The 25,060-nt window shown below is 42.0% G+C and overlaps 1 protein-coding gene across 1 annotated transcript in view; it reads right to left on the reverse strand.

The window, feature by feature from the left end:
• DCHS2 (dachsous cadherin-related 2) overlaps positions 1 to 25,060 on the reverse strand; it is a 132,733-nt gene that overhangs the window by 61,982 nt on the left and 45,691 nt on the right. Inside the window, exons 2-3 of the mRNA XM_069785664.1 lie at positions 24,423 to 24,614; positions 15,819 to 16,050 (exon numbers count right to left, since the gene is read on the reverse strand). Coding sequence (XP_069641765.1) covers positions 15,819 to 16,050; positions 24,423 to 24,614 — 424 coding nt within the window. The remainder of the gene's footprint in view (positions 1 to 15,818; positions 16,051 to 24,422; positions 24,615 to 25,060) is intronic.

Below are 25,060 nucleotides of genomic sequence, written 5' to 3' on the forward strand. Positions count from 1 at the left end.
GGGAAGAACGATAGTGTTTCTGCTTGACATTTCTATTTAAGTTTATCCAACTCATTGCCTATGCTATAATCTTAACATTACTTTTAAGTTCCAGTTTCAGCAATTTACCTGTATTTAAAATGCACCTTTTTTAGTGAAGCTGCATTCTTGATGGTAACCATAACAACACCCTGCCAAATGCACTGTTTGAAGAGCTGGTTTAATAACTGTCAGGGGAAAGGAAAGAATTAATGAGGAATTACACCGTTATTTACAGTCTACCTGCTGTAATACACACAGCTTCAGCTCATAGGAAAAGGCTTTAAAAAGCTTAATCTTGATGGCACAAATGCTGTTTTGAGTTTCAGTGAATAAAAGGACTATTTCAAGTTTCAGTGTTTTTTTGCTTAGTACAATGCTGTTGTTAGTACCACAAAGGTTTTACGACTAAACTTCATACAGGAAAAAACCCAAGTATTACTTTGATGTAGCCTTCTCTTTATTGTAGTATTACATGTTTAAATAATTCTCCCCTAACAAAAAAAACCCAAACCAAACCAAAACACCAAAACACTAATTTGCCAGTAAAGCAGCACATAACCGAAGAGACATAATTTGCTGTTACAGGGAGATTTCCTCTGTTTCTGCCTTGGTTTGTTTTCTTTAATCTGACATAATAGTAACTCAGAGTACGTTTGTTGTCTGATTGCATACAAAGAGAACGCTTCCACATAAAACATGAGTTTTAAAAAAACCCACACCAAAAATCAAAGTCTGCACCGTAAGTGGGCAGGACTCTGGCCTGGTGAACTGCTATATTTTCAAAGACAAAGGCAGAGCCTTCCCCACGCAATCTACACAGCTCCAGCACTGCCACACCATCCCACCAGGTCACCTTTGCTTTCTTAGCTTACTGAAGTTTTCCAAAAACATATTTCTAATCAAGGACTTTTTCAATCAAGCTGCCAGCCTGCAGATCCAAAAATAGTTCAATGCACAACCTGGTAACAAAACTCAACTGCCATGGTAACCGGAGATGATATTTCATTGAAGGCACTGTACCAAAAGATGCATGTTTCCAGCACAGATACAGAATGAAACCTAATATAAGCCAAGTAAGTTATAGTTGCTGTTCTTCTATTAAGAGCATTATGAAACTTATCAGATGTTCACGTTACTCCTCACAAACTGATTTTCTACTCTATACACTCCCCTACTATGCCCATTTTAACAGTCCAACAGTGTGAAGGCATTTTGCCAAGGCTGTCTGCGCTTTCGTCTTTTTTTTAGGTTAACTGAGAACATGAAGTACATTAAGTACATCTGTACTTAAGACCCATACAGTCTCTATCAAAGAAAAGTGTTGATTGTTTGAACTTTACTGTACAAATCTCATGTTATTCCTCTCCTCCAAAATGGGAGGTTTGGGCATAATTTTTTCGTTTTCACCATTTTTCTTGTTATCAGCCCACATCATCTGTGCAACCCCATGGGAGTTCACTCTGTCTCACCTGGTGAGTTCTTCTGTTTCTGAGATCTGACATTGACTTAATTACAAGAAAGGGGGGTGGGCTAGAGTATTTTTGTAAATACTTTGGATTGTATCATCCACAATGACTCTCAATTACATGTCACCACACTATTGCATGGTTGAGTTTTGGCACATAGCTTGTAGGAATTTTTCTCTTTGTTAGATGGTCAATTCTGTTGGATTTTATTCATAAAAGAGACACATACATTAAGAGCTGGCACTGTGGATATTTTTTCATGCTGTTCTGCTACACAGCTTCCTTTCAGGGCCAAAATCTGCACTCTCACATTTACTACAGCAAATTTTGTGTACTTCAAGAATATACCGTTTCCTGTATTCATGTTAGATTTCTCATTAGATGAGATCTCAGTGAAGGTAGATGTCCACAAATTACTCAGCTGAGACCACTAATTTTTCCTTTGTGACTTAACTCAAAGTTCTTCAAAGGTGAAAACTTAATGAGCTTAAACCAATGTCTCAGACATATTCATCTGATTTGCAGCATTCTGAATACACTATCAATTTCATATGAAAGATCAGAAAAACAGTAATTGAAGAAACTGCAGTTTAAAAAAACAAGTGGATTCAAAATGTTCCAAAACACTCCTAATTTTAAATGTTATTTATGTAACCTCTTCATATGTTTAGCAAATGTACTACATGCTGTATGAAAATGCCAAAAGTAGTTTAAAAATAAACTGTTTTTTCTTACAATACTATATGAAAACATCATTAATCATCATAAAAATGGCCTTGTTTTCTTTAAAAAGGATGCATCCCCATTTTACTTTGATGCATATTACAATCTGCTATATATTAAACTTTCTATAATACATGGAGTTAAGCAAAGTTTGGATTTTGTTTTTCCCAAAAAGAAATTTTGGTGTTTCAACTTTTGTTTTCAACCTGTACTGTAATAAAAATAAAGCAAAACTTTTTCATGCAATGAAAATCTCATAAGATGTGACTGTTAAACACCGACATTTCCATTTTCTTCAATAAAACAGAACTTGTCAACATCCTTAACAGGAATGAATTTATTCTGGTGCTCTGAACCAAATAAAAAAGTTTATTTTAAGTCAGTTTGACACTAAATCGCATCTACACATGGTGCCATAGTACAGTAATGGAAGTAGAACAGCACTAAATTGCACACTGCCAAAACAAGAAAAGTATATCAATGGAGGAACTGTTCTGCACAAGCTCTACACTTAACTCCTCTTTTTGCATCCATTACCAGGCACTGTTAAAAAGATGAGATGCTGGAATTAAATCTGCCTTTTGGCTGATAAGTTAATAATTCTTACATTCTTAAATTTGTGTGTCCTTCAGGTGTATTCCTCCTTTTATTCTTCTCCAACAGCCTAAGCTCCTAGACTGCTCTACATCTCTTACAGGACATTTTAGTCACATGATGCCCTATGCTATTCAGTTAAAAAGAAATCAGAATGCATCTTTGTGCTGGTTTTGGCCGGGATAGAGTTAATTTTCTTCAAAGTAGCTAGTATGAGGCTATGTTTTGGCTTTGTGCTGAAAAGTGTTGATAATACAGGGATGTTTTAGCCATTGCTGAGCAGTGCTTGTACTGCATCAAGGCCTTTTCTGCTTCTCCTCCCACCCCACCAGCGATGAGGCTGGGGGGGCACAAGAAGTTGGGAGGGGACACAGCTGGGACAGCTGACCCCAACTGCCCCAAGGGATGTCCCAGACCATACGGTGTCGTGCTCAGCAGATAAAGCTGGGGGAAGAAGGAGGAAGGGGGGGGACGTTCGGAGTGATGGCATTTGTCTTCCCAAGTAACAGTTACACATGATGAAGCCCTGCTTTCCTGGAGATGGCTGAATACCTGCCTGCCGATGGGAAGCGGTGAATGAATTCCTTGTTTTACTTTCCTTGTGCACATGGATTTTGCTTTACTTATTAAACTGTCTTTATCTTCAACCTGCAAGTTTTCTCACTTTTACTCTCCCAATTCTCTCCCCCATGCCACCAGAGGGGAGTGAGCAAGCAGCTGTGTGGTACTTAGTTGCCAGCTGGGGTTAAACCTTGACAATCTTAAAGGAAATTAATTATTTTTTTAGCAAGTCAAAATTTCCCCAAAAGAATGCTCATTTTGCAGAAGCTGTAGTTTTGTGCTGAAAAACTTTTTTAATGCTGAACTACTGACCAGCTCTTGTAACAAGGCTTATCTCTTGTACTCAATATGTTATTTTTGGGCATAAATAAGTAACAGATGGTATCACGACAAAAGGTTGATCCATGTATCTTCAAGTCAATGGAAAGATCTCCAAATTCCTCACTGTATTGGGTTTGCATGGCAAGGTTTTGGTAGCAGGGGGTGGGGGGGGTGGGGGTGTTACAGGGGTGTCTTCTGTAAGAAGCTGCTAGAAGCTTCCCCTGTGTCTGACAGAGCCCATGCCAGCTGGCTCCAAGTCAGACCCACTGCTGGCCAAGGCCGAGCCCATCAGCAATGGTGGCAGCGCCTCTGTGATAACATATTTAAGAAGGAAAAAAGTTGCTGTGCAACAGAAACCGCAGCCAGAGAGAGGAGTGAGAACATGTGAGAGAAACAACCCCGCAGACACCAAGGTCAGTGAAGAAGGAGGGGGAGGAGATGCTCCAGGCACCGGAGCAGAGATTCCCCTGCAGCCCGTGGGGAAGACCGTGGTTAGGCAGGCTGTCCCCCTGCAGCCCATGGAGGTCCACAGTGGAGCAGATCTCCACCTGCAGCCCATGGAGGACCCCACGCTGGAGCAGGTGGGTGCCTGAAGGAGGCTGTGACGCCGTGGGAAGCCCATGCTGGAGCAGGGTCCTGGCAGGACTTGTGACCCTGTAGGGGACCGATGCTGGAGCAGTCTGTGCCTGAAGGACTGCAGCCCATGGAAGGGACCTACGCTGGAGTAGTTTGTGAAGAACTGCAGCCTGTGGGAAGGACTCACATTGGAGAAGTTTGTGGAGGACTGTCTCCCATGGGAGGGACTCCATGCTGGAGCAGGGGAAGAGTGTGAGGAGGAAGGATCAGCAGAGACAATGTGTGATAAACTGACTGCAGCCCCTATTCCCTGTCCCCTGCGCCACTCACGGGGAGGAAGTAGAGAAAATTGGGAGTGAAGTTGAGCCTGGGAAGAAGGGAGAGGTGGGGGGAAGGTGTTTTAAGATTTGGTTTTATTTCTCATTACCCTACTCTGATTTGATTGGCAATAAATTAAATTAATTTCCCCACACCCAGTCTGTTCTGCCCATGATGGTAATTGGTGAGTGATCTCTCCCCATCCTTATTTCGACCCATGAGTCTTTCATTATATTTTCTCTCACCTGTCCAGCTGAGGAGAGGAGTAATAGAGTGGCTTTGGTGGGCACCTGATGTCCAGCCAGGGTCAACCCACCACGCTCACAGAAACATTCTCAGTAAAATATAAAGGAAGGTCACAGCCTCTGTTTTAGGCATCTAATTTAGGTAGGACTCACAGAAACACAAGCCTAAATATCTTACATAGTCAAAAGAAACAGAGAAGCTAAGTTAAATGCTTATACTGCTCTAACGTACACTGTGTGAATGTTACTTTCTCTGCAACCTTTTCATACTAGGTTTAAATCACTAATACTGTCAAATGAACACAAACCAATGGCTGCTGCCTTTTACTTGGTGTCGTGGTTTCAGCCCAGCCGGTAACAAAGGACCACGCGGCCGCTCGCTCACTCCTCCCGCCCCCCTCCGGTGGGATGGGGGGAAGACGGAGGAGAGAAAAAAAAAAAACCAAACCTGGAACCTCGAGGGTTGAGATAAAGGCAGTTTACTGGAACAACACAAAGAAATTGCAACAACAACAACGGTACTAATGAAAAAGTATACAAAAAGAGTGATGCACAGTGCAACTGCTCACCACCCGGGACCCGACGCTCTGCCACTTCCCCCACCGAAAAGAAGAGCCCACCCCCCGGCCCGCTCCCCCTTTATATACTGAGCATGATGTCACATGGTATGGAATAGCTCCTTGGCCAGTTCAGGTCAGCTGCCCCAGCTATGCCCCCCACCTCCCAGGTTCCTGTAAAAATTAACTCTATCCCAGCTGAACCCAGGACATTATCCACCCCTTATTCTATACCATCTACATCATGCCCAGATCTTACATTTTCCAATCGACCACTACCACTTCCTTGTCTTATATATATAAGTATATGGACTTGCGTCCGTCCCCGTCGTCCCCCCGCACACACACACACACGCGAATGGTATTCCTTTAGCGTATGGGCTATTCCTCTAATGTGTCCATTGATTTTATTTAGTCCATGACTTTGGGGCTCCATCTGTTGTAACAGTTCTTCAGGATAAGAGAGATGGTGTGAGATGGTGGGTTGTTGTATGCTGCCTCTGGAACTTGTGGCTAGTACATTTGGTGCAACTCACGCCCTTGTTCTGCAGGTCGAGGATGTTGATCTTGAGGAAATTGCTGGGTGTCAGTTCAAGTTCTGTCGCTGTTGTACTTGGCTTAGTTTCAAAGTCCATCCCGCAGTCATTTGGGTAATTCTTACAGTAATACCCTTGATATGGCATATAGACACTATAGATACAATGACATGCATTGGCAGGGTATTTAGCAGTTAGGTATCATACAGCCCAATTCACTGGCTATTCTCTCCCAAAATCAAATCTCCCTGAGGTACACATCGAACTTCCCCATCCTTCTGCATCACCCACCAGGTGTACCCAGGTCCCTGAGCAAAAACAACCCCTTGAATGGGTTTGCCTCTGCTTGAGGGAGGACTAACCCAGACTGTCTTTCCTAACATACTCCTCATGCGCACTACAGGGACTTTATCGCCTTCTACAGTATGTGGAAGTCTTGGTTGGGCGGGGCCAGCCCGATTGGCGGATCCTCTAGTATTAACTAACCAGGTGGCTTTTGTTAAATGTGTATCCCAATGTTTGAAAGTCCCACCCCCCATCGCTCTCAATGTAGTTTTCAGCAGTCCGTTGTATCGTTCAATTTTTCCGGAGGCCGGTGCGTGATAAGGGATGTGATATACCCACTCAATGCCGTGTTCTTTGGCCCAGGTATCTACGAGGTTGTTTCGGAAGTGAGTCCCGTTGTCCGACTCGATTCTTTCTGGGGTGCCGTGTTGCCATAAAATTTTCTCTTCAAGGCCCAGAATAGTGTTCTGGGCAGTGGCATGGGACACAGGGTATGTTTCCAGCCATCCAGTGGTTGCTTCCACCATTGTAAGCACATGGCACTTGCCTTGGCGTGTTCGTGGGAGTGTGATATAGTCAATCTGCCAGGCCTCCCACTGTTTATATTTCAGCCATCGCCCCCCATGCGACAGGGGTTTTTGCCGCTTGGCTTGCTTAATTGCGGCACATGTTTCACATTCGTGGATGACCTGTGCGATAGTGTCCATGGTCAAGTCCACCCCTCGATCTCGAGCCCATCTATATGTTGCATCTCTCCCCTGATGGCCTGAGGTATCGTGGGCCCACCGAGCCATAAATAGCTCACCCCTACGTTGCCAGTCCAGGTCCACCTGAGACACTTCAATCTTGGCGGCCTGATCTGCCTGCTGATTGTTTTGATGTTCTTCAGTGGCCCGACTCTTGGGTACATGAGCATCTACATGACGTACTTTTACCACTAGCTTCTCTATCCGAACAGCGATATCTTGCCACAGTGCGGCAGCCCAAATGGGTTTACCTCTGCGTTGCCAGTTGCCCTTCTTCCATTGCTGTAGCCACCCCCATAGGGCATTTGCCACCATCCATGAGTCAGTATAGAGATAGAGCACTGGCCACTTTTCTCTTTCAGCAATATCTAATGCTAGCTGGATGGCTTTCACCTCCGCAAACTGACTCGATTCACCTTCTCCTTCAGCAGTTTCTGCAACTAGTCGTGTAGGACTCCATACAGCAGCCTTCCACCTCCGATGTTTTCCCACGATGCGACAGGACCCATCAGTGAACAGGGCATATTGCCTCTCATTTTCTGGCAGTTTATTATACAGCGGGGCCTCTTCAGCCCGTGTCACCTCCTCCTCTGGCAACATTCCAAAGTCTTTGTCTTCTGGCCAGTCCGTGATCACTTCTAAAATTCCTGGGCGACTGGGGTTTCCTATGCGAGCCCGTTGTGTGATCAGTGCAATCCACTTACTCCACGTGGCATCAGTCGCGTGATGTGTAGAGGAAACTTTCCCTTTGAACATCCAGCCCAGCACTGGCAGTCGGGGTGCTAAGAAGAGCTGTGTTTCAGTACCAACCACTTCTGAAGCGGCTCGAACTCCTTCATATGCTGCCAATATCTCTTTTTCAGTTGGAGTATAGCGAGCCTCGGATCCTCGATATCCCCGACTCCAAAACCCCAGGGGTCGGCCTCGGGTCTCTCCAGGTGCTTTCTGCCAAAGGCTCCAGGTAGGGCCATTCTCCCCAGCTGCAGTGTAGAGCACATTTTTAACATCTGGTCCTGTCCGGACTGGCCCAAGAGCTACTGCATGAACAATCTCCCGCTTAATTTGTTCAAAGGCTTGTCGTTGCTCAGGCCCCCATTTAAAATCGTTCTTCTTCCGGGTAACTTGGTAGAGAGGACTTACAATTTGACTGTAATTTGGAATATGCATTCTCCAAAAGCCCACAACACCTAAGAAAGCCTGTGTTTCCTTTTTATTAGTCGGTGAGGACATAGCTGCTATTTTGTTGATCATGTCCGCAGGGATCTGACGACGCCCGTCTTGCCATTTTACTCCTAAGAACTGGATTTCCTGCGCAGGTCCCTTGACCTTACTTTCTTTTATGGCAAAGCCAGCCTTCAAAAGGATTTGGATTATTTTCTTCCCTTTCTCAAAAACTTCTTCTGCCGTGCTGCCCCATATGATGATGTCATCAATATATTGCAGGTGCTCTGGAGCTTCACCTTTTTCTAGTGCAGTCTGGATCAGTCCATGGCAAATAGTGGGGCTGTGTTTCCACCCCTGGGGCAGTCGATTCCAGGTGTACTGGACACCCCTCCAAGTGAAAGCAAACTGTGGCCTGCACTCCGCTGCCAAAGGGATGGAGAAAAATGCATTAGCAATGTCAATTGTGGCATACCACTTAGCTGTCTTTGATTCCAGTTCATATTGAAGCTCTAACATATCTGGCACAGCAGCGCTCAGCGGTGGCGTGACTTCATTCAGCCCACGATAATCTACTGTTAGTCTCCAATCCCCATTAGATTTCCGCACGGGCCATATGGGACTATTAAAGGGTGAGTGAGTCTTGCTGATCACTCCTTGGCTCTCCAGTTGGCAAATCAGCTTATGGATGGGGATCAGGGAGTCTCGGTTGGTGCGATATTGCCGCCGGTGCACCGTCGTGGTAGCAATTGGCACCTGTTGTTCTTCAACCTTCAGCAACCCCACAACCGAAGGGTCCTGGGAGAGACCAGGCAGGGTAGACAGCTGTTCAATCTCCTCCGTCTCCAATGCAGCTATACCAAAGGCCCAACGGTACCCTTTTGGGTCCTTGAAATACCCCCTTCTGAGATAATCTATACCAAGGATGCACGGGGCCTCTGGGCCAGTTGCAATGGGGTGTTTATGCCACTCATTCCCGGTTAGACTCATTTCGGCTTCCAATACGGTTAGCTCTTGGGATCCCCCTGTCACACCAGAGATACAGATGGGTTCTGCCCCTTTATAACTTGATGGCATTAGGGTACATTGTGCACCAGTGTCTACTAGAGCCTTATATTCCTGTGGGTCTGACGTGCCAGGCCATCGAATCCACACTGTCCAGTAGACTCGGTTGTCCCTCTCCTCCACCTGGCTGGAGGCAGGGCCCCTCTAATCCTGGTTAGAATATCTGTTACCCACTTTTTGCACATGTGAATCAGAAGTCCCTTCAAGAGGATCAGAAATGAGATCGGCCCATCTACTGCGCCCGGGGGACTGCTCACGGGAAACTGGAGCAGCAGTTTTCCAAGAAGAATCTTCTTTTCTGGTTGCTTTTTCTCGCAACTCCCGTACCCGTGAATCCAAGACTGAGGTAGGTTTTCCATCCCACTTCCTCATGTCCTCTCCATGGTCACGCAGGTAAAACCACAGGTTAGCCCGTCGTGTGTACTTTCTCTCTCCTCTCTCTTGGGCAGAGGAACGCTTACTCCCAATAACTGCAATGCGGGCCTGTACAGGTGAGGAGGAGGACATATCTACTTTGAATTGCTGGAACTCTCGGGACAATTCCTCTACAGCTGAGACACAGGCCCGTAGGGAGGAAGAGAGACTTCCTTCATATTGCCGGAGTTGGACAGCCAATTCATCCACCGTTTGTCCATAGCCTTCTTTCCAGGACATTACTGCCAATGAGTTGGCATAGGTTGGTGGTGCACTTCGTAGAAACTTCCGCCACATCGGTTGTGTGCATTGGACTTCATCTGGATCTGTGGGTGACTGCGCATTTTCTGGATCATTATAAATCACCTCCAGCACGGCTAATTCCCTCAGGTACTGGATACCTCTCTCCATGGTGGTCCACTTGCCTTGGTGACATGTAACTTCATCCCTGAAAGGGTATCTTTCCTTTACACCTAACAGAAGTCGCCTCCAGAGGCTGAGGACTTGTGTTTTTCTCCCAATCGCCTTGTCGATACCCCCTTCTCTAGACAGAGATCCCAACTGCTTGGCTTCCTTACCCTCTAATTCCACACTACTAGCCCCATTATCCCAGCATCGGAGCAGCCAGGTAACAATGTGCTCACCTGGGTGGTGGCTAAAATCTTTTCGCATGTCACGCAACTCACTCAGGGATAGAGATCGGGTAATTATTTCAGGTTCTGCCTCTTCCTCCTGTTCTCGCGATGACCCTGGTTCATCTTCATCTCTCACTGAGCGAACTGATTTCTTTGTGTGTTTCTTTTTCTGTACAGGGGCAACTGATACTGGCACAGGTTGGTTCTCTGGTTTAGTGGCAGTATCTGTCACCGGGGTAGGGGCAGCCATGGTACCTGTTGTCGTGGTAGGGGCGGCCACGGTGCATGTTGTCGGGGTTGGGGCAGCCACGGTGCATGTTGTCGGGGTTGGGGCAGCCACGGTGCATGTTGTCTTGTTTTCCATCTTTTCCCCCTTTTCCCCCTGGGGGTGCTGCATAGTATCAAGCAGGGTTTGGTAGATACCGGCCAGGGCCCAGCACAGTGTAGTGAGTTGTGTGTCTCTGGGATAGCCACAGCATTTTCCTTTCAAAAATTCTATCACTTCATGAGGGTTCTGCAGTTGTTCGGGAGTGAACTTCCAAGTCACTGGAGGTGAGAAGTTCTCTAGATACCTGCCCACATCCTCCCACACGCCGTGCCACCCATGAATATCCAGCTTTGGGACAGATCTCTGGGTGGTACTCTTAAAGAGCCTCTTTGTAGCCCTAGACAAGACCTGAAACATAGTCAGGAGGCATAGCACTAACAGCACACAGGCTTGCGCATCCCAAGGATATTCAAAATTCTCGAAAACTGTTGTAATTAGTTGGAAAGAGAAAAGGGAGGGGAACGGATGGGGGGAAGTATCCCCCCCTGACTTCCCCATGGGTTGGGTGTAATTACCAATAAAATCCGACAGAAGGTGCCCAAAGTCTGGAAATGATATCACTGCCTCATACAGATAACAGCTTAACCTCATGACCAGTGATGTAATCATTTCACAAGTCGACATTGCCCAGTACAGCAAAATGATAATCCCAATCACTCTCCCAGAGATGAGATACGCAACTACAGGCAATACATAAAGCATATAAGAACTTACAAAACGCCACCATGTAAACAGCTGAATCAACATTGTGACTAACATCTATTTATCTAGTAGAAGAAATGCGTATGACAAATTTGTTTCAACACGCTCTGGCCAGATCTGTCGTTATCTCAACCCTTCGTGCCCCACGTTGGGCGCCAAAAAGGACTGTCGTGGTTTCAGCCCAGCCGGTAACAAAGGACCACGCGGCCGCTCGCTCACTCCTCCCGCCCCCCTCCGGTGGGATGGGGGGAAGACGGAGGAGAGAAAAAAAAAAAACCAAACCTGGAACCTCGAGGGTTGAGATAAAGGCAGTTTACTGGAACAACACAAAGAAATTGCAACAACAACAACGGTACTAATGAAAAAGTATACAAAAAGAGTGATGCACAGTGCAACTGCTCACCACCCGGGACCCGACGCTCTGCCACTTCCCCCACCGAAAAGAAGAGCCCACCCCCCGGCCCGCTCCCCCTTTATATACTGAGCATGATGTCACATGGTATGGAATAGCTCCTTGGCCAGTTCAGGTCAGCTGCCCCGGCTATGCCCCCCACCTCCCAGGTTCCTGTAAAAATTAACTCTATCCCAGCTGAACCCAGGACACTTGGCCTTCATGGGAGTTTCCTCTGCACAAAGTGACTAGCTAGGGGACTTGTTCCAAGAATATGAACAGCCCATTTACCTGAGGACTGACACATGAAGTCACAATGGCCCAAAGACTATTATTAATTTTGTAGATTTGAAACCGCTTCCTTGAACCAGGGCTACAGTAAGATGATAACCACCTTTTTATCCAGCTCTAAAGAAGGGTATCACCAAGATCAATGGAAAAATTAATTATATGCCCTTGGGTGAAGGAAAATATTAGTGCTTGTAACATAATGAAAGTTTATCAATTCAATTGTTAATCCCAAAGTCTTAAAGTTAAGCGCTGCATAGGTTTTCTGCCACACTTGTGATTGTATCCTGTGACTTAAATTTTTAATTACCTGCTCAGCCATAACTATAAATACACTGTTCTTCAGATAGCTTGTTAGGTAATGATGGGAAAATAAACAAACATAGCTCAAACAGTTTCTTAGCCAGAAGAGCTCTTCAACTTGCTCTGTTCTAATCAATTCACAAGTGCTGTTCATAGATCATGCATGGATCAGACATCTACAAAAGGAAACATAATGAAGCCAAGATGTTGTTTACACCAACACTAGAAACAAATGATAGCAAGAGTCACGAACTAGCAGAGGAACTGGTTTACAGTTCCCTATCCATACATTTTTCTAGTTACACAGTTCTTAAAGTGGTTTTTCTTGTGGACAGTCTATCATCAATCAAATGAAAAATACTTCATTTGAATTTTTTCTCAAAGGGAAATGCAATAAATGTTATTTATTGAGTATAAGAGCATATCACAAACAATAAATGCAGTATCTAAAAGCTAAAATAGCAATCAAATATCACTAATAAAGACTTGTTTAGAATTCAAAAAACTTTTTAATGGAATATCTATCTGCTCAGTGAAAGGCTCTTCCTTCACACCCTCACTGAATCTATCTATATATGACATCCACATGTCACAGTGCTTGAAAAAAAAAAAGATGGAGGCTCTTCAAGGAGCTTGGATGTGGCTCGACCTCCTAATACCTATGTATCAAAAGCACCACTGATATATTCTATACAGTCAGTGGTCAACCAGCTGGTGTGATATCCTGTATTGTGAACACACCTCACTATGCAAAGCTAAAAGCTTTCTTAATATATCCATACAATTGCTTTAACAAAGCAACAGCCAGAAGCAAGCCATAGCAGTGAAGAATTCAGGTTACAGTTTTTATTTTATTATTTTATCCATTTCTCTTAAACATGAAAAAGGGAATGGGGGAAAAAAGTTAATCTTTAGTGAGTATTCGAACCGCAGCACTCCAAAAACATTCCCTGAAGAAAACTACAGTGAGATAAATTTTCAAATCCACAGTCTAGATGACATAAAATAGAAACTACATGTGCCATGGAGAACAGCATCATCTTGCCTATGATTTTAATGTATTGTAGGGCAATGTAACAAACTGTTAGCTACTAATTAATTTAAATCTCATAATACTGAAAACATCTCTGTCCACTTCCACATATAATGCTAAGGGCTATAATGAACATAATAAGTCAAAAAGACTAGTGCATTGATTTTCATTGCTCATTTCTAAATGCTCTGTCAGTGAGAAAAATTAAACATTCAAAAAAATAAAACTTATTAGTAAGGCAAATTCATGGAAGGCTCCAACACCATCCCTGTACCTCCCTTTTAGGTCCTCTAATAACGAAAAGAGCAGATAAAACAGAATATGCCATACTTCAAATTGGAAAAACTGCAGAACACATCAGTAACAGACTGTACATTCATGACATCAGAAAAACAAAGACCAAAACTGTAATATGATCTTGTTTGGCTTACGGGTTTGGGGATTTACCTCCTGAAGAATTCCTATCTCTTGTCATACTTGTCCATTGCCCTCTGTTCACAAAATGCAGCCCACAAAACTAGATAAAGTCCCCCACATAACCTTCAGAGAGACAATATAAATTAGGCCATATATCAAAGCATATGAAGACAGCTTTAGCATGATGAAAACTGGAAAATGTCAGTGTCCTAACAAGAAGGAGGAAGAGCTCAAAATCTCTATGCCCTAACAGTGAGCCACTTATTCAATTTTCCTCTGAATACTGAACAGTTTTTGCAGCAATTTAACCTGCAAAGATTGTAAAACTTCTGTGTGACAAATTGGCAATTTTAATGTTTATTTTGTTTATAATGTTTATTTTTTGCCAAGAGTTTAAAAATCATGCTGCTCGCCAGTGACTGAGCAAAAGCACTATTGTAGGTAAATGTGGAAGAATATAAAAGGAAAAAGTGTATTCTTCAGAAAAGAAAAACCACACATCATTAATATTAGTAAGTTAAAATTAGTCTGGCCTCATGAATTACCCAGGAGATCTGATTAAGCGCAATCAGATTCCAAGCACTGTAACGTTGGGAATAGTGTCTCTGACCTATATGCTCTTCTCATCATGAAATGTCAGCAATAATGACCTCAAGCAACTCCACCCTGAATTTGGTCTGCCTTTGATAAAATACCATGATAGATCTGCAAAATAATAGTAACTTATAAACTTACGGTCTTCATGATTAAGCATGACATTTTTCCTATACAAAGTGCCAAAACTGGAAAAAAAAAAAGGCCAAAAGGTCACAATCTGAGGAAGAAGCCTTTCAAAAGAGAGGACTGCTGCAAAGCCAGTGCTGCTAGCACGATCCACAGGGGCTCTCTGACAAGCCTGCTTGGGCAGTTTTAAAATGACCAGTTAAATGCCTATGGAGATCCAGCTTCCTAATTATTGATTGAACTATATATTTTTGGCATCAGCTATGCCCCTGAGACTCTGATTTGACAGGCAGTTAAAAGTCCTCAGTTAAATAAATTCTAAAATAGCCAAGACAAGCAGACCGACTTCCTAAGAACATTAGTTTCTTCTGTTCATCAGAGTATTTTGGGGATCATGTAAGAAAGTGAAAATAGGCACCATTTTGAAAGAGTAGAGCCTTGTAACATTTCATATGCCAAACAGCTAATATATACACACATACAACAGCCAAAAAAATGTTTACAACATATAAAATAATTCCCTGTGCCATGACCATCATAAAGCAAAACCGTTGATCTAGATAGATTCATATGCAAGGGCTGGCTCTCAGGTAAAATGATAGCTGCAGTTTAGTTAACCACTCCCTGAAAAACACCATTGGACATTTGTAGATACGCTGGTCACGTTCTTTCCAGCTGACATTGATAACTATTTTAAGGTTAGAAAGCAGACTACAGGGGCTGCTTTGTGGCCATGGGAAAAGTAATTCAATCTGTGAGATTCAACCTGTTTTTGAGAAAATTCACCCAGATTTGCTTTTGCCATAATTGCTTTCTTGCTCTCTTCGTCACTCCTTCACTGAACCTCTCTCCAGAAACCAGAAGGACAAAGAGTCACATCAGGAAGCAAAAGGCAGAGAAAGACACTTATAAAGCTAATCATTGAGTCGAATAGGGAGGCAGCTGGATATTTTAAGACTGTGAGCAGAATGGGGACTTATTCTAGCACAGTGTGGGGAAAAGTTAGGACAGAAACAGAGATATGAAAGGACAAGCATCTTGAAGGGTCTTTTATTGCTCCTCAAAAGTAAGAGCTAAAAATTTAAGGAATTCAGATATTATTGTAAAAAATAATGTTTTGATTATTTCTCACAATGATGAATAGATTTATGGCTGAAAATAGTGTTACGTGGCATACTGCTTGTCCTGTATTGTACTGGCATTTACCATGTTTCCCATTCTCCTGTCTATTCCAGTGAACGCAAAGGCTTCATATTAAACCTAAATCCTCCATCCTCCTCTAGAATTATTGCCCAGCAGAATCTAAGTTTCAACTGTATGACATGACTCCAAATAAAAAAAATCATTGTCAAGGAAAAGATACATGTTGTATAATTATAGCCTTTCTGAATAATAGACTCATACAGTACCTGTGGATGTATCCACTGTGAAAAAAGAAGAAAATTCTCCTGGGACCAGTTCATATGTGACAACGCCATATATTCCTGAATCTCTGTCTGTGGCAACAACATTGATGATCTCTGTTCCTGGCTGTGTGTGACTGCTGATGCTCGTCACATAGACGGTTTGTTCAAAAACAGGTTGATTATCATTAATATCTTCTATCTCAATGCGAACAAAAGCTTGGGCACTCAGCCCACCCTGTTGGATAAATCAGGAAGATAAAAACAAAAAACAAGGTAAATTTTAAAAGCGTACACAACAGAATGATGCATATCTGGCTTCAGCCCATCATTAGGAAATGGAACATGCTACAACAATACTGAGCAATGAAAAAGTCTGTTAAAATCAACTTATGATATCTGTAATATCCCAAAATATTGCATTCAGGCAAGCTACACACTCAGAACAACTCCAGTGGGCTGACTGAGTACACAAAGAAGTTCAACTTCTCACAACAATGAGGCCTGAACACGGAGTTATTTTTGTAAATACTAATGAACCCTATTCATGTCAAATCCTTGCTAGTCTAACCTTGCTTGTTTTTACTGTAATCACCTAGACACCACTTACTCCTTCACAAATAAAATTCAGGGCTTTCTGCCCCAGAAACACATGTCCCCCAAGTGACTGCGGTGTTCCAGTAAAGCAGGAATAACTTCTTTCTATCTTTGAGTCTTTCAGATTTAAAAGCATGACAATCATAACAGCAAATATGAGGCTTTTTCAACTACTGATTAGGAACACAGACTGAGAGCAGAGCAGTGCAGGACAGCCAAAAGCTGACTTGTCAGGCTGCTGCCTGCAAGACCCATCATCCATTTACCACCCTGGCAGGTTCAAGCAGTTCTGCTCGTGCAGCATGCGTGTGTGTCTATACATATTTTTTTTTTTTTGTGTGTGTGTGTGTGTGTGTATATATAAGTGTGTGTGTGTATATATATCTCTCTATATATGTATGCATGTGTGCTTGTCTACATACCCACACCTTCACTTTGTGTACACAGACAGAACAATACCAAATTCAACTGAAGCACATAGCTGAAATGATTTGTTGATGTAAAATTCATAACTGATTACATAAAATCATTTCCAGTGCGCCTGTGATTTTGCAAGGAAAGAGGTCTCATCACGCTTTCTGGGGGTCTTGGCTCAACTTCTCTGCTCTTGTTTCTTTTCCCTGCACAAAATGCTGGAAAAAGAGCCAGGCGTTGGGCGCAGCTTTGGCACTGTACCTCTTTGTGACCCCAGCCCAGTCACTGCACTGTTCTCCACATGGTTGAGGCTCCTGCTACAGGTGCCCACCAAGAGCCCACTGAAATACCACGTGGGCAGCCATGGTACCACGTTTAGCCTTGTTCTGCAGTGAAACGGGAGAAGCAAGGAGCAACTGCAAGCTGGCTTATCAAACTATGCTACAACAACATCACAATTTGCCATGGCAAAGCACTGAATTTTGTGTCAATCTGGAAAAAAGACAATTCTGTGTGTGCTGAAGTGTAGATCCCACAGGGGCCCAAGTGAAACAAATCGCAATTTACTTCTCAGAGGTACTACCTTGTACTCCCTGCAGGCTCCCTCCCATCAGTTTGGTGGGGTTCATATTTCCAAGGTTATTTTACAGCCGTATCAACTACAAACATTTTTAAAAGCAAGCAGCTCCACTTGTGGCACAGCTAACAGCAAATGCTGGGGCACTGGCATGTGCGACAGAGGCACAAAGCAGCACATGTATGTATAGCCTGTATGTGCTGTACGTAGTACATTAAGATAAGATACAGATGGAGGAAGAATCCTGCGCTCCTCAAAGGCACACTGAGCATGCTGTGCTTGTACCAATTAGTCACTTACAGAAACTGCTGACACAGATCAGATGTTGGTGTGTACACATCACAAGGTACGCTGAGCTAGTCCAAACAATTTTGCAGTCACAGTAGCTATGATATAAAAAAAATAAATAGGTTGCAGAATTCTGCAACCTAATTGTTCATGTCAATTATTTTTAAACCTGACCTTCATGAAACCATCCAATGATTCAGACTGGATACCACTCCTTTAGACTTGCCCTGCAGCATAATAATCTCCCCCAAAATTATTTTTGACAGTTTGCTTTTTATGTCCACAGGTTCAGACTTACTTTTGGGAAAAAAATAGTATCAGCATTCTCTTCCACATTTCCATAGGGATTTTTGCTTTGTTCCATTTAGGTTTTTTCTTCCACGTAGTATTACCTCTGTTGGGTGGCAGTGACATTCCCATGAAGGCTCAAGTATGTGGAAAATTAGGATGATCTTGTACATCACGTGTCTATGTTTCACCACAGACTAGGAGATCTGGCCCACATCCTGGTGTGCTTGGGTTTTCTTCAAAGAAAACCCAAGCATGGCATGCTTCCAGGGCTCATGCTGCTGCAGAGGGAGCCAGCAGCCAGGACACATGCCTGGGGACTAGGACTGTGAAGTGTACCAGGCTAGCACCAGCCTCAAAACTACTCAGACAGCCATGAAACCCTGTGCCACTACGGAGAAGCAGAGGTGTGCGGATCTAGTGGGCTCACTGCCAACACCCCAACCACGCTTCAGGGTGAGTCCCTTCCCCAATAGCTTGATTTCCACAGGAAGGAAATTCCTGCACAGGAGCTAAAAGGGGGGGCCCCCATGTGCTCTGTTCACTGTCAGAAGATGCTCTGCATCTCCACAGCTTTCAGGTACTTTAGGACAGAAATGAGAAATGAGAAATTTTTAAGGCAAGAGGGCCAAGGAAGAAGTGAGGTCAATTATAAAAAGCATCTAAAAAGATGGTTGGAACAGCATGAAACCAAACTGCAAAAACTTATTAGAACTTGTGTGAAACTGCTTCTTCCAAGTTTAATTATTGCTAAACAGACATAAAAAAACAAACAACAAAAAACAACACTCTTCAGCCAATTTGTATTTCTCCTATGGAGTTATGTAAAGACTCCAAAGTCTTAGGAAATTGATTAATTCTAAGTATGTGGGGGAACCTAATCTCTCAGAAGACAGGCCAAATTTTATGAGAGAGACAGATCCTTCTTTTCCTGAAGAAGCAGTGCATCCCCTCACACGTAAGTCAAGTACGATATTAACTTATTACCTTAACGATATTAACTGGTTATGGCTCAGTGCTTGCTCTGACTATAAAAATTTTTAAGTATCATCCCAAGCGAGAAGGAACAAACTGCTTCTATTTCTAACCACACGGATATACTTCATCTACTCAGAAGCAAGCACGACATAGTAGATCTTCCAAAATATGAAAGCTGATTTAAACAAGTCTGTTGCTGACAGAAAATTGCATTTGTCAAAACATGTTACAAGCAACAGAAAGACACAGTTTTCATTTTGAAATCCCTCTTCTCAAACATTCAAGTATTTTTAACTACTGTAGTGCTGTTTGATGCAAAAAAAAAAAGTCACAATTACAACAGCTTCTTTGTCAGACTCCTGAGAGTTGTGTGTCCTGTGGAACAAGAAGGGGACATAAGAAACTACCACCAAGTAAAAATAACCACAAGTATTATTTTCTTGACTTTGGCAGGACCAAATTTGTGTGAAAAGATAAAGCTATTAGTACACCTCTTTATCATGTCTCAAAAAAAAAAAAAAAAAATCCTACCATAGAAATGGTGCTATTTTGAATAGCTGTATTTCTTCATCTCGATGCTGTAAAATGCTTAAGAATCTGCCAAGATTTCCACTACAGCCTCCAAAGTTTTTGTCAGTGAACTGTGCTGTCAAATTTTTGTTCCAAACTAAACTGTGACATACAGGATCCCTGACATGAAGACATATTTTCTTTTTTTTTTTTTTCATTAAACCTAAAAGATATGTCACCTTGAAGTTGTAATGCTGTCAAAATGGAGAGACATCGCCAATTATCTCAAAAGCCTTAACTTCTTCAGAAGTCTGTCAGTGTCCAGTGCTTACCTCTACGTTTCAATTGCTTCAGCGTAAAAGACAAAGAAAACTGGACAAGCAGTGTGGTTTACCAAAAAGCAAGAGATGAAGAACAAAGTATTTTTCTATGCAGAAAGACATTAAGAGAGTTGCTAATACAGCTGTCGATGATGTATTGAACCTTTTGTAATGATTATGTAGCAGCTAAAAAACTGAAGACCTAGCATTCCTTATAAAAGATACAAGGACGCTTCTTTTCATCTCCAGTTGATTAGTATTAAAATAAGATGACTTTTAATTGCCTCCCACCACCATTCAACAGCAGCCTTCAAATCATCATTAAGGGCAGTCCTATCACAGCACTCAAGAACCTCACTTGGAGAAAACAAAACCGAGGCAGTCCACTCTGCAAAGGGAAAAGACAAAAAAACCCCCACAAACCCAAACCTCTGGACTTTCAGTAGGTTATACGTGTGTGTGGCACCCCTTATACTAGTGGAGGACAAAGAGTGGAAGAACATCCTGCCTGTGCTCTGCAGTTTTTGAAACTTCCTGCCACACCAATATTAGAGTCGGTACACTGGCACGTGGACTGTGTTACCTACAGAGATGTTGGTTGCTGGAACTGGTCCATGCCTGGTAGCAGCTCTCACAAACATAGGTCATCCAGTCTTCCCCAGCTTTTGAAGAAAACTGTGGGCCAGCTCCTCCCAGACTCAACGCTGGACACTCCTGAACGCCCCTCATTCTGCACCAACCCCAAGATCATGCAACTCAGATTTTGGCTTTGAAGGCCAGGCAACTGTTGGCTGTAAGCAGATAGTACAGATGCCACTAGACAGAATTTAAATTAGCATTATTCCAATTAAATTTCTCTGGATTGTGACAGGATTTCTTTAACAGCTGCAGTCATTACTGTTTATTTGGTTGAAAGAAAGAGAGAGGTGATGGGCATCATAAAAAATGCAAATGAATAAACAAAATGATTGAATTATACATGATACATAGCAATAAAATTTGCCACTGTACAGCAGCAAAAGTATGTGCTGTTAAAAAAAAAAAAAAGGTGTCCTGTGTGAAAGTGAATTCACATTAAGACTCTTTAAGGCAGAAGTACACAAAACAAGCATAAAGGAAGCATAAATTTACATATGTAGTAGTTTGGAGACCCCTAATCAAACAGAGAAGAACACACAATGGAGCGTCCATTTCGGTCATGTTGTGAAAGCAAACAAAAAAAAAAGCCAAACAATAGAATTAAAACATATCAGACCTAATTTGCACATATTCAAAACCAAAAAAAGTACTAATTTTGTCCTCTATACTGCTTTGGAAACATGCATATACTCTTATTAGAATTTCTGTTTTTCTGTATTTTCCTTTTGCAAGTCTTGATTTCACAGTATGTCTGATCTAAATCTCTCTCAAGTGCTTGTGGAGCTTCTCCAAGCAACATACCTTCACCCAATTTTTTTTTTCCAGAGAGAGAAAAAAACCTACAATCTTAATATCATTACAAGAAAATTTCAGCTGACTGTAAATTCAAAGACTCCCCAAATGCCTGCTGAAACTGTTTCTGATCTGTCACAAGTGCATAAATACAGCTGTTGTGACTAAGGGTGCAGTTTGAATGGGGGGTGTCCCAGGCAGAGCTAGCATGTGAATCACAGGAGGGTCACCCCCACTACTGGAACAGCTCTCAGTCTGCCACAGTTCAGACCGAGACCCAAGGAGAAGGCTAGATGCAGATGCTGTGGGATTCAGCACAAACACCTTTCTATAAACCTAGCTACATGACTTCTTTTCACATAAAAGCATTTCAAAGAGTACCACCAAATATGTATGTGAAGTAAGTGACTTGGGACCAAAACTGGTGCTACCAACTGAAAAGGCTAATACTAATATTATGATCAGTCTTATCCCCACTTAATCAGTGAGAGTGCTCCCACAAGCTCTCATGGGATGTTTATTTAACACCAGTTTAACAGAATCTGTTTTCCACTTGCCTCTCCATGGGCTCTTGTGTGCAATTTCAGTTCTCCCATTACGCTTTCAACATAATGCATAAAAGACATGACTGACAAAGCTCCAAAACCATGTAATGGAGTAGGCACAAACAGGTGGAGGAAACTGATAGTTTTGCTGTAAGATAAACTGAGCACCACCTGGAGAATACTTTCTTTTCCTCCTCATTTCTAATTAACTTTGTTATTTTCTTTCCTTTTCATCTCTCTCCCCCATCTTTGACAACACTGACCCTTCACTATTCCTCTGTCTTTTCTGTACACATTTCTCCCCTGACTGTAGCCTCTACTTTGAACCCCACACCTAACATCTTTAACCCATCAAAATCAGCAGCAAAATGCCAGGAGATAAAATACCCTACTATAATTCTGCTGTAAAGGTGGAGAGTGGATCAACATAAGTTCAGGTATATTGAAAATTTTGAAAAGCTAATATTGAATTTAGGTGCTTTAGTATTTAGATGTCAGATGAGCAAATTTTTAGAAATCATTGGGATCTACAAAGTGCTGACTTCCAGTAAAAAGGTCAAGTCCTGCCTGTCACAGACAAGGCAATCAAGAATTGAACCCCTCTCCCAGTTATTGAACTTCTGAAAACACAAGGTCCCTAAATGAAGATAAATGACAGACCAATTTAAAAATGAAATACTCTGTAGTTTCAATGCATTGGCTGTTTTCCTTTAACTTTGGATGAAAGATTTATCGTTGAAGCAGTAATTTGTTAAAAAAAAAAAAATGCATCAAGCTTTTTTCATTTAAACCTGTTTTCTTTCACATTTTCAAGATAATCTTCTGGCCCAGGCCGGATATCTTAGAAACTTGACAGAATTTCACTGCTATTGTCCAGCTCTCACGTAGCTTTTATCAATAAGACTAATCTTGATATTCCAGATACATGTATGTGTTCTTTACATTTATACAGCTTCAAAACATGTGATAGGAGGAAAAATGAAGTGATGAAGTACAGCAGAATACATAATTTTCTGCTGTTATACATTGCAATACTGACTGCTTTACTTTTCAAGGCTTGGACATCTGTACTCAGGTGTATGCTACAAAATTTTGCCTAGAAAGGAATTTTGAAGACAGAAATCACAAATCAGAGAAATTCCAAAATGGTCACATAGACTTAATGCTCTGGTAAAGATTACAGACACTGTCCTAACAAAAAGACTTACATTCTTAAATTATTAGATGTTCAAATCAGAAAGAGCCAGGAAACAAACATACAAACAAAAAAATATATTCTTATATAATTGTTTCTCCTCAAAAGAAACCTATGGGGAAGAAGAGGCACACTGCTAAAGGCACTATTAATACAAGAGAATGCTGCTGTAGCCTCTGAAATAAACACTAAATAGTGATAGCTAAAGAAAAAAAAAAGCAGATTAATCACTTAACTATTACACATCTATCCAAAGTCAACAACATACAAACATACCCTCAACTACTACTTTCTCAAAATGCAGCAATTAATACCAAGCATCAACTGCAGCTATTTAAGTTCATCCACTCATGAATATGGAAATCATAGTTCACTAAGTTTCTCCAGTGTACTGTAACAAAAAGCACAGACATTTTAATGAAAAATACAGTATTTCTAGCACAACTGCATTTTTTAAAATTTATATTAGATACGCTTAAGACAATATCTTAAATGCAAGGTAATTATTCAAAGTATGGAATAAAGACTGTATAGCCTGAAAATTTCAACATTTTTCAGCTCAAATTGTGTTGCAAAATGTGACCTGAATAACATTTTTTAAAGTGTCCTTATGTTAATTTAACATTTGAAGCCAACCAGTCACCTTTTTCTTCAGCCTCTTCACAGTTCACTATAAAGCTAAAGAAAGTTAAGAAAAGTACCAGCTGGTCTCCTTCTGGGCCTCTCATTGCAAATCACCTTTAGATACTTCCACAACAAGATGAACCCAGGAATTATTTTCTTCCAGTCTTTTTCAGGAATTGTGCTACCAAAAATTTCTGTTATGTGGCACCCAGACATCTTGATGTGTTCTCACCAGAATGAACGTCTCTTCGCCCTCCTTGTCAGAGATCTGAAATGGACTATTTCAGGCACAGGCAACTACCCTGCCCTTGCTGTACCATGAATACCCACTTCCAAGCACCAGATCTTGTAAAGTGGGAAAACTTTCAGACACACCACTGCAGGGAGGCTGTACCCAGCCACAGCAGCAGCAATGGCATCAGCTAGCTAGGAAGCACAAAGAATTTATCCAGGAAAATCATTGGCACCCACAGTAACCATGCAGCTCTAGCACAAGTTACTGGTTTATTACTGCTGCAGTCATCCTGAAAGCAGGGAGCAGAGGTAACCTGGAGTCCACCAGTTCCAAGAGGAGAAGGAAAATCAGCAGGGACTAACACATCCTAGAAATGGTTTTCAACAACTTGTTTAGGAGTAATTGGGGATTTCACAGCCAATTTTATCAATTTGGGTCAAAATTTATGGTTCATGAAGTATCACTTTCTGCCCTCTGTAGGGGTAAGAAATTTTATTAAAATTAATGCAATTTTTACATACTAATTACATTCTCATTTAAGAGTATACAGCACATCGAAATTTGTAAATGCATTCACAAACCTGGCAGTATGGAAAGGTGAAACTTACCCCATCCGTAGCTTTTACTAAGAGATCATAAGTGGTTGGATCTTCTTCTCTGTCAATGTCTTGAGACACACAGATCTGACCAGTACGTGGGTCAATCTGGAAGGCTTTGGATTTTTCATAATAATGAAATCCATCGTAAAGAAAATACTCAATTTCACCAAACTGGTCAGCATCTGCATCTGTTGCCTTCACCTGCAGGTAAACAACAGAGATAAAAAATGAAGCCAGTGAAACTATTACTCATTCATTCAAAAATCACAGATAGTTTTTTTAAAAAGTTACCTGTTTGTGTTGTAAAAGCAAATGTGCATATACACAATAAATACAAACGTGTTCTGATACCTAAGCTGTCTTGTCTGCAGTTTGTAAAATAATGATTCAGCTACTGACAGTATAATTATTGCAACAAGCATGTAAGATCGATTAGACCTGTCTGTAACATTACTTGTTTATCTGTCAATAATTATCTCGATCAAGTAGACTTCCCATGACTGGAAAAGCCATACACATTAAGCCATGTCAGTAGGCCATACCTTAAGCTACTTTCCCTTCGTGTTATTTTTACCAGTGGAGGTAGGTCTCATGAAAACCACATCACACATAGATCAGAACAGTGCTGCAGGACATTCTTACCTTAT

The sequence above is a fragment of the Haliaeetus albicilla genome, chromosome 1 (genome assembly GCF_947461875.1).
Source record: "Haliaeetus albicilla chromosome 1, bHalAlb1.1, whole genome shotgun sequence".
In the NCBI taxonomy this organism is placed as follows: Eukaryota; Metazoa; Chordata; class Aves; order Accipitriformes; family Accipitridae; genus Haliaeetus; species Haliaeetus albicilla.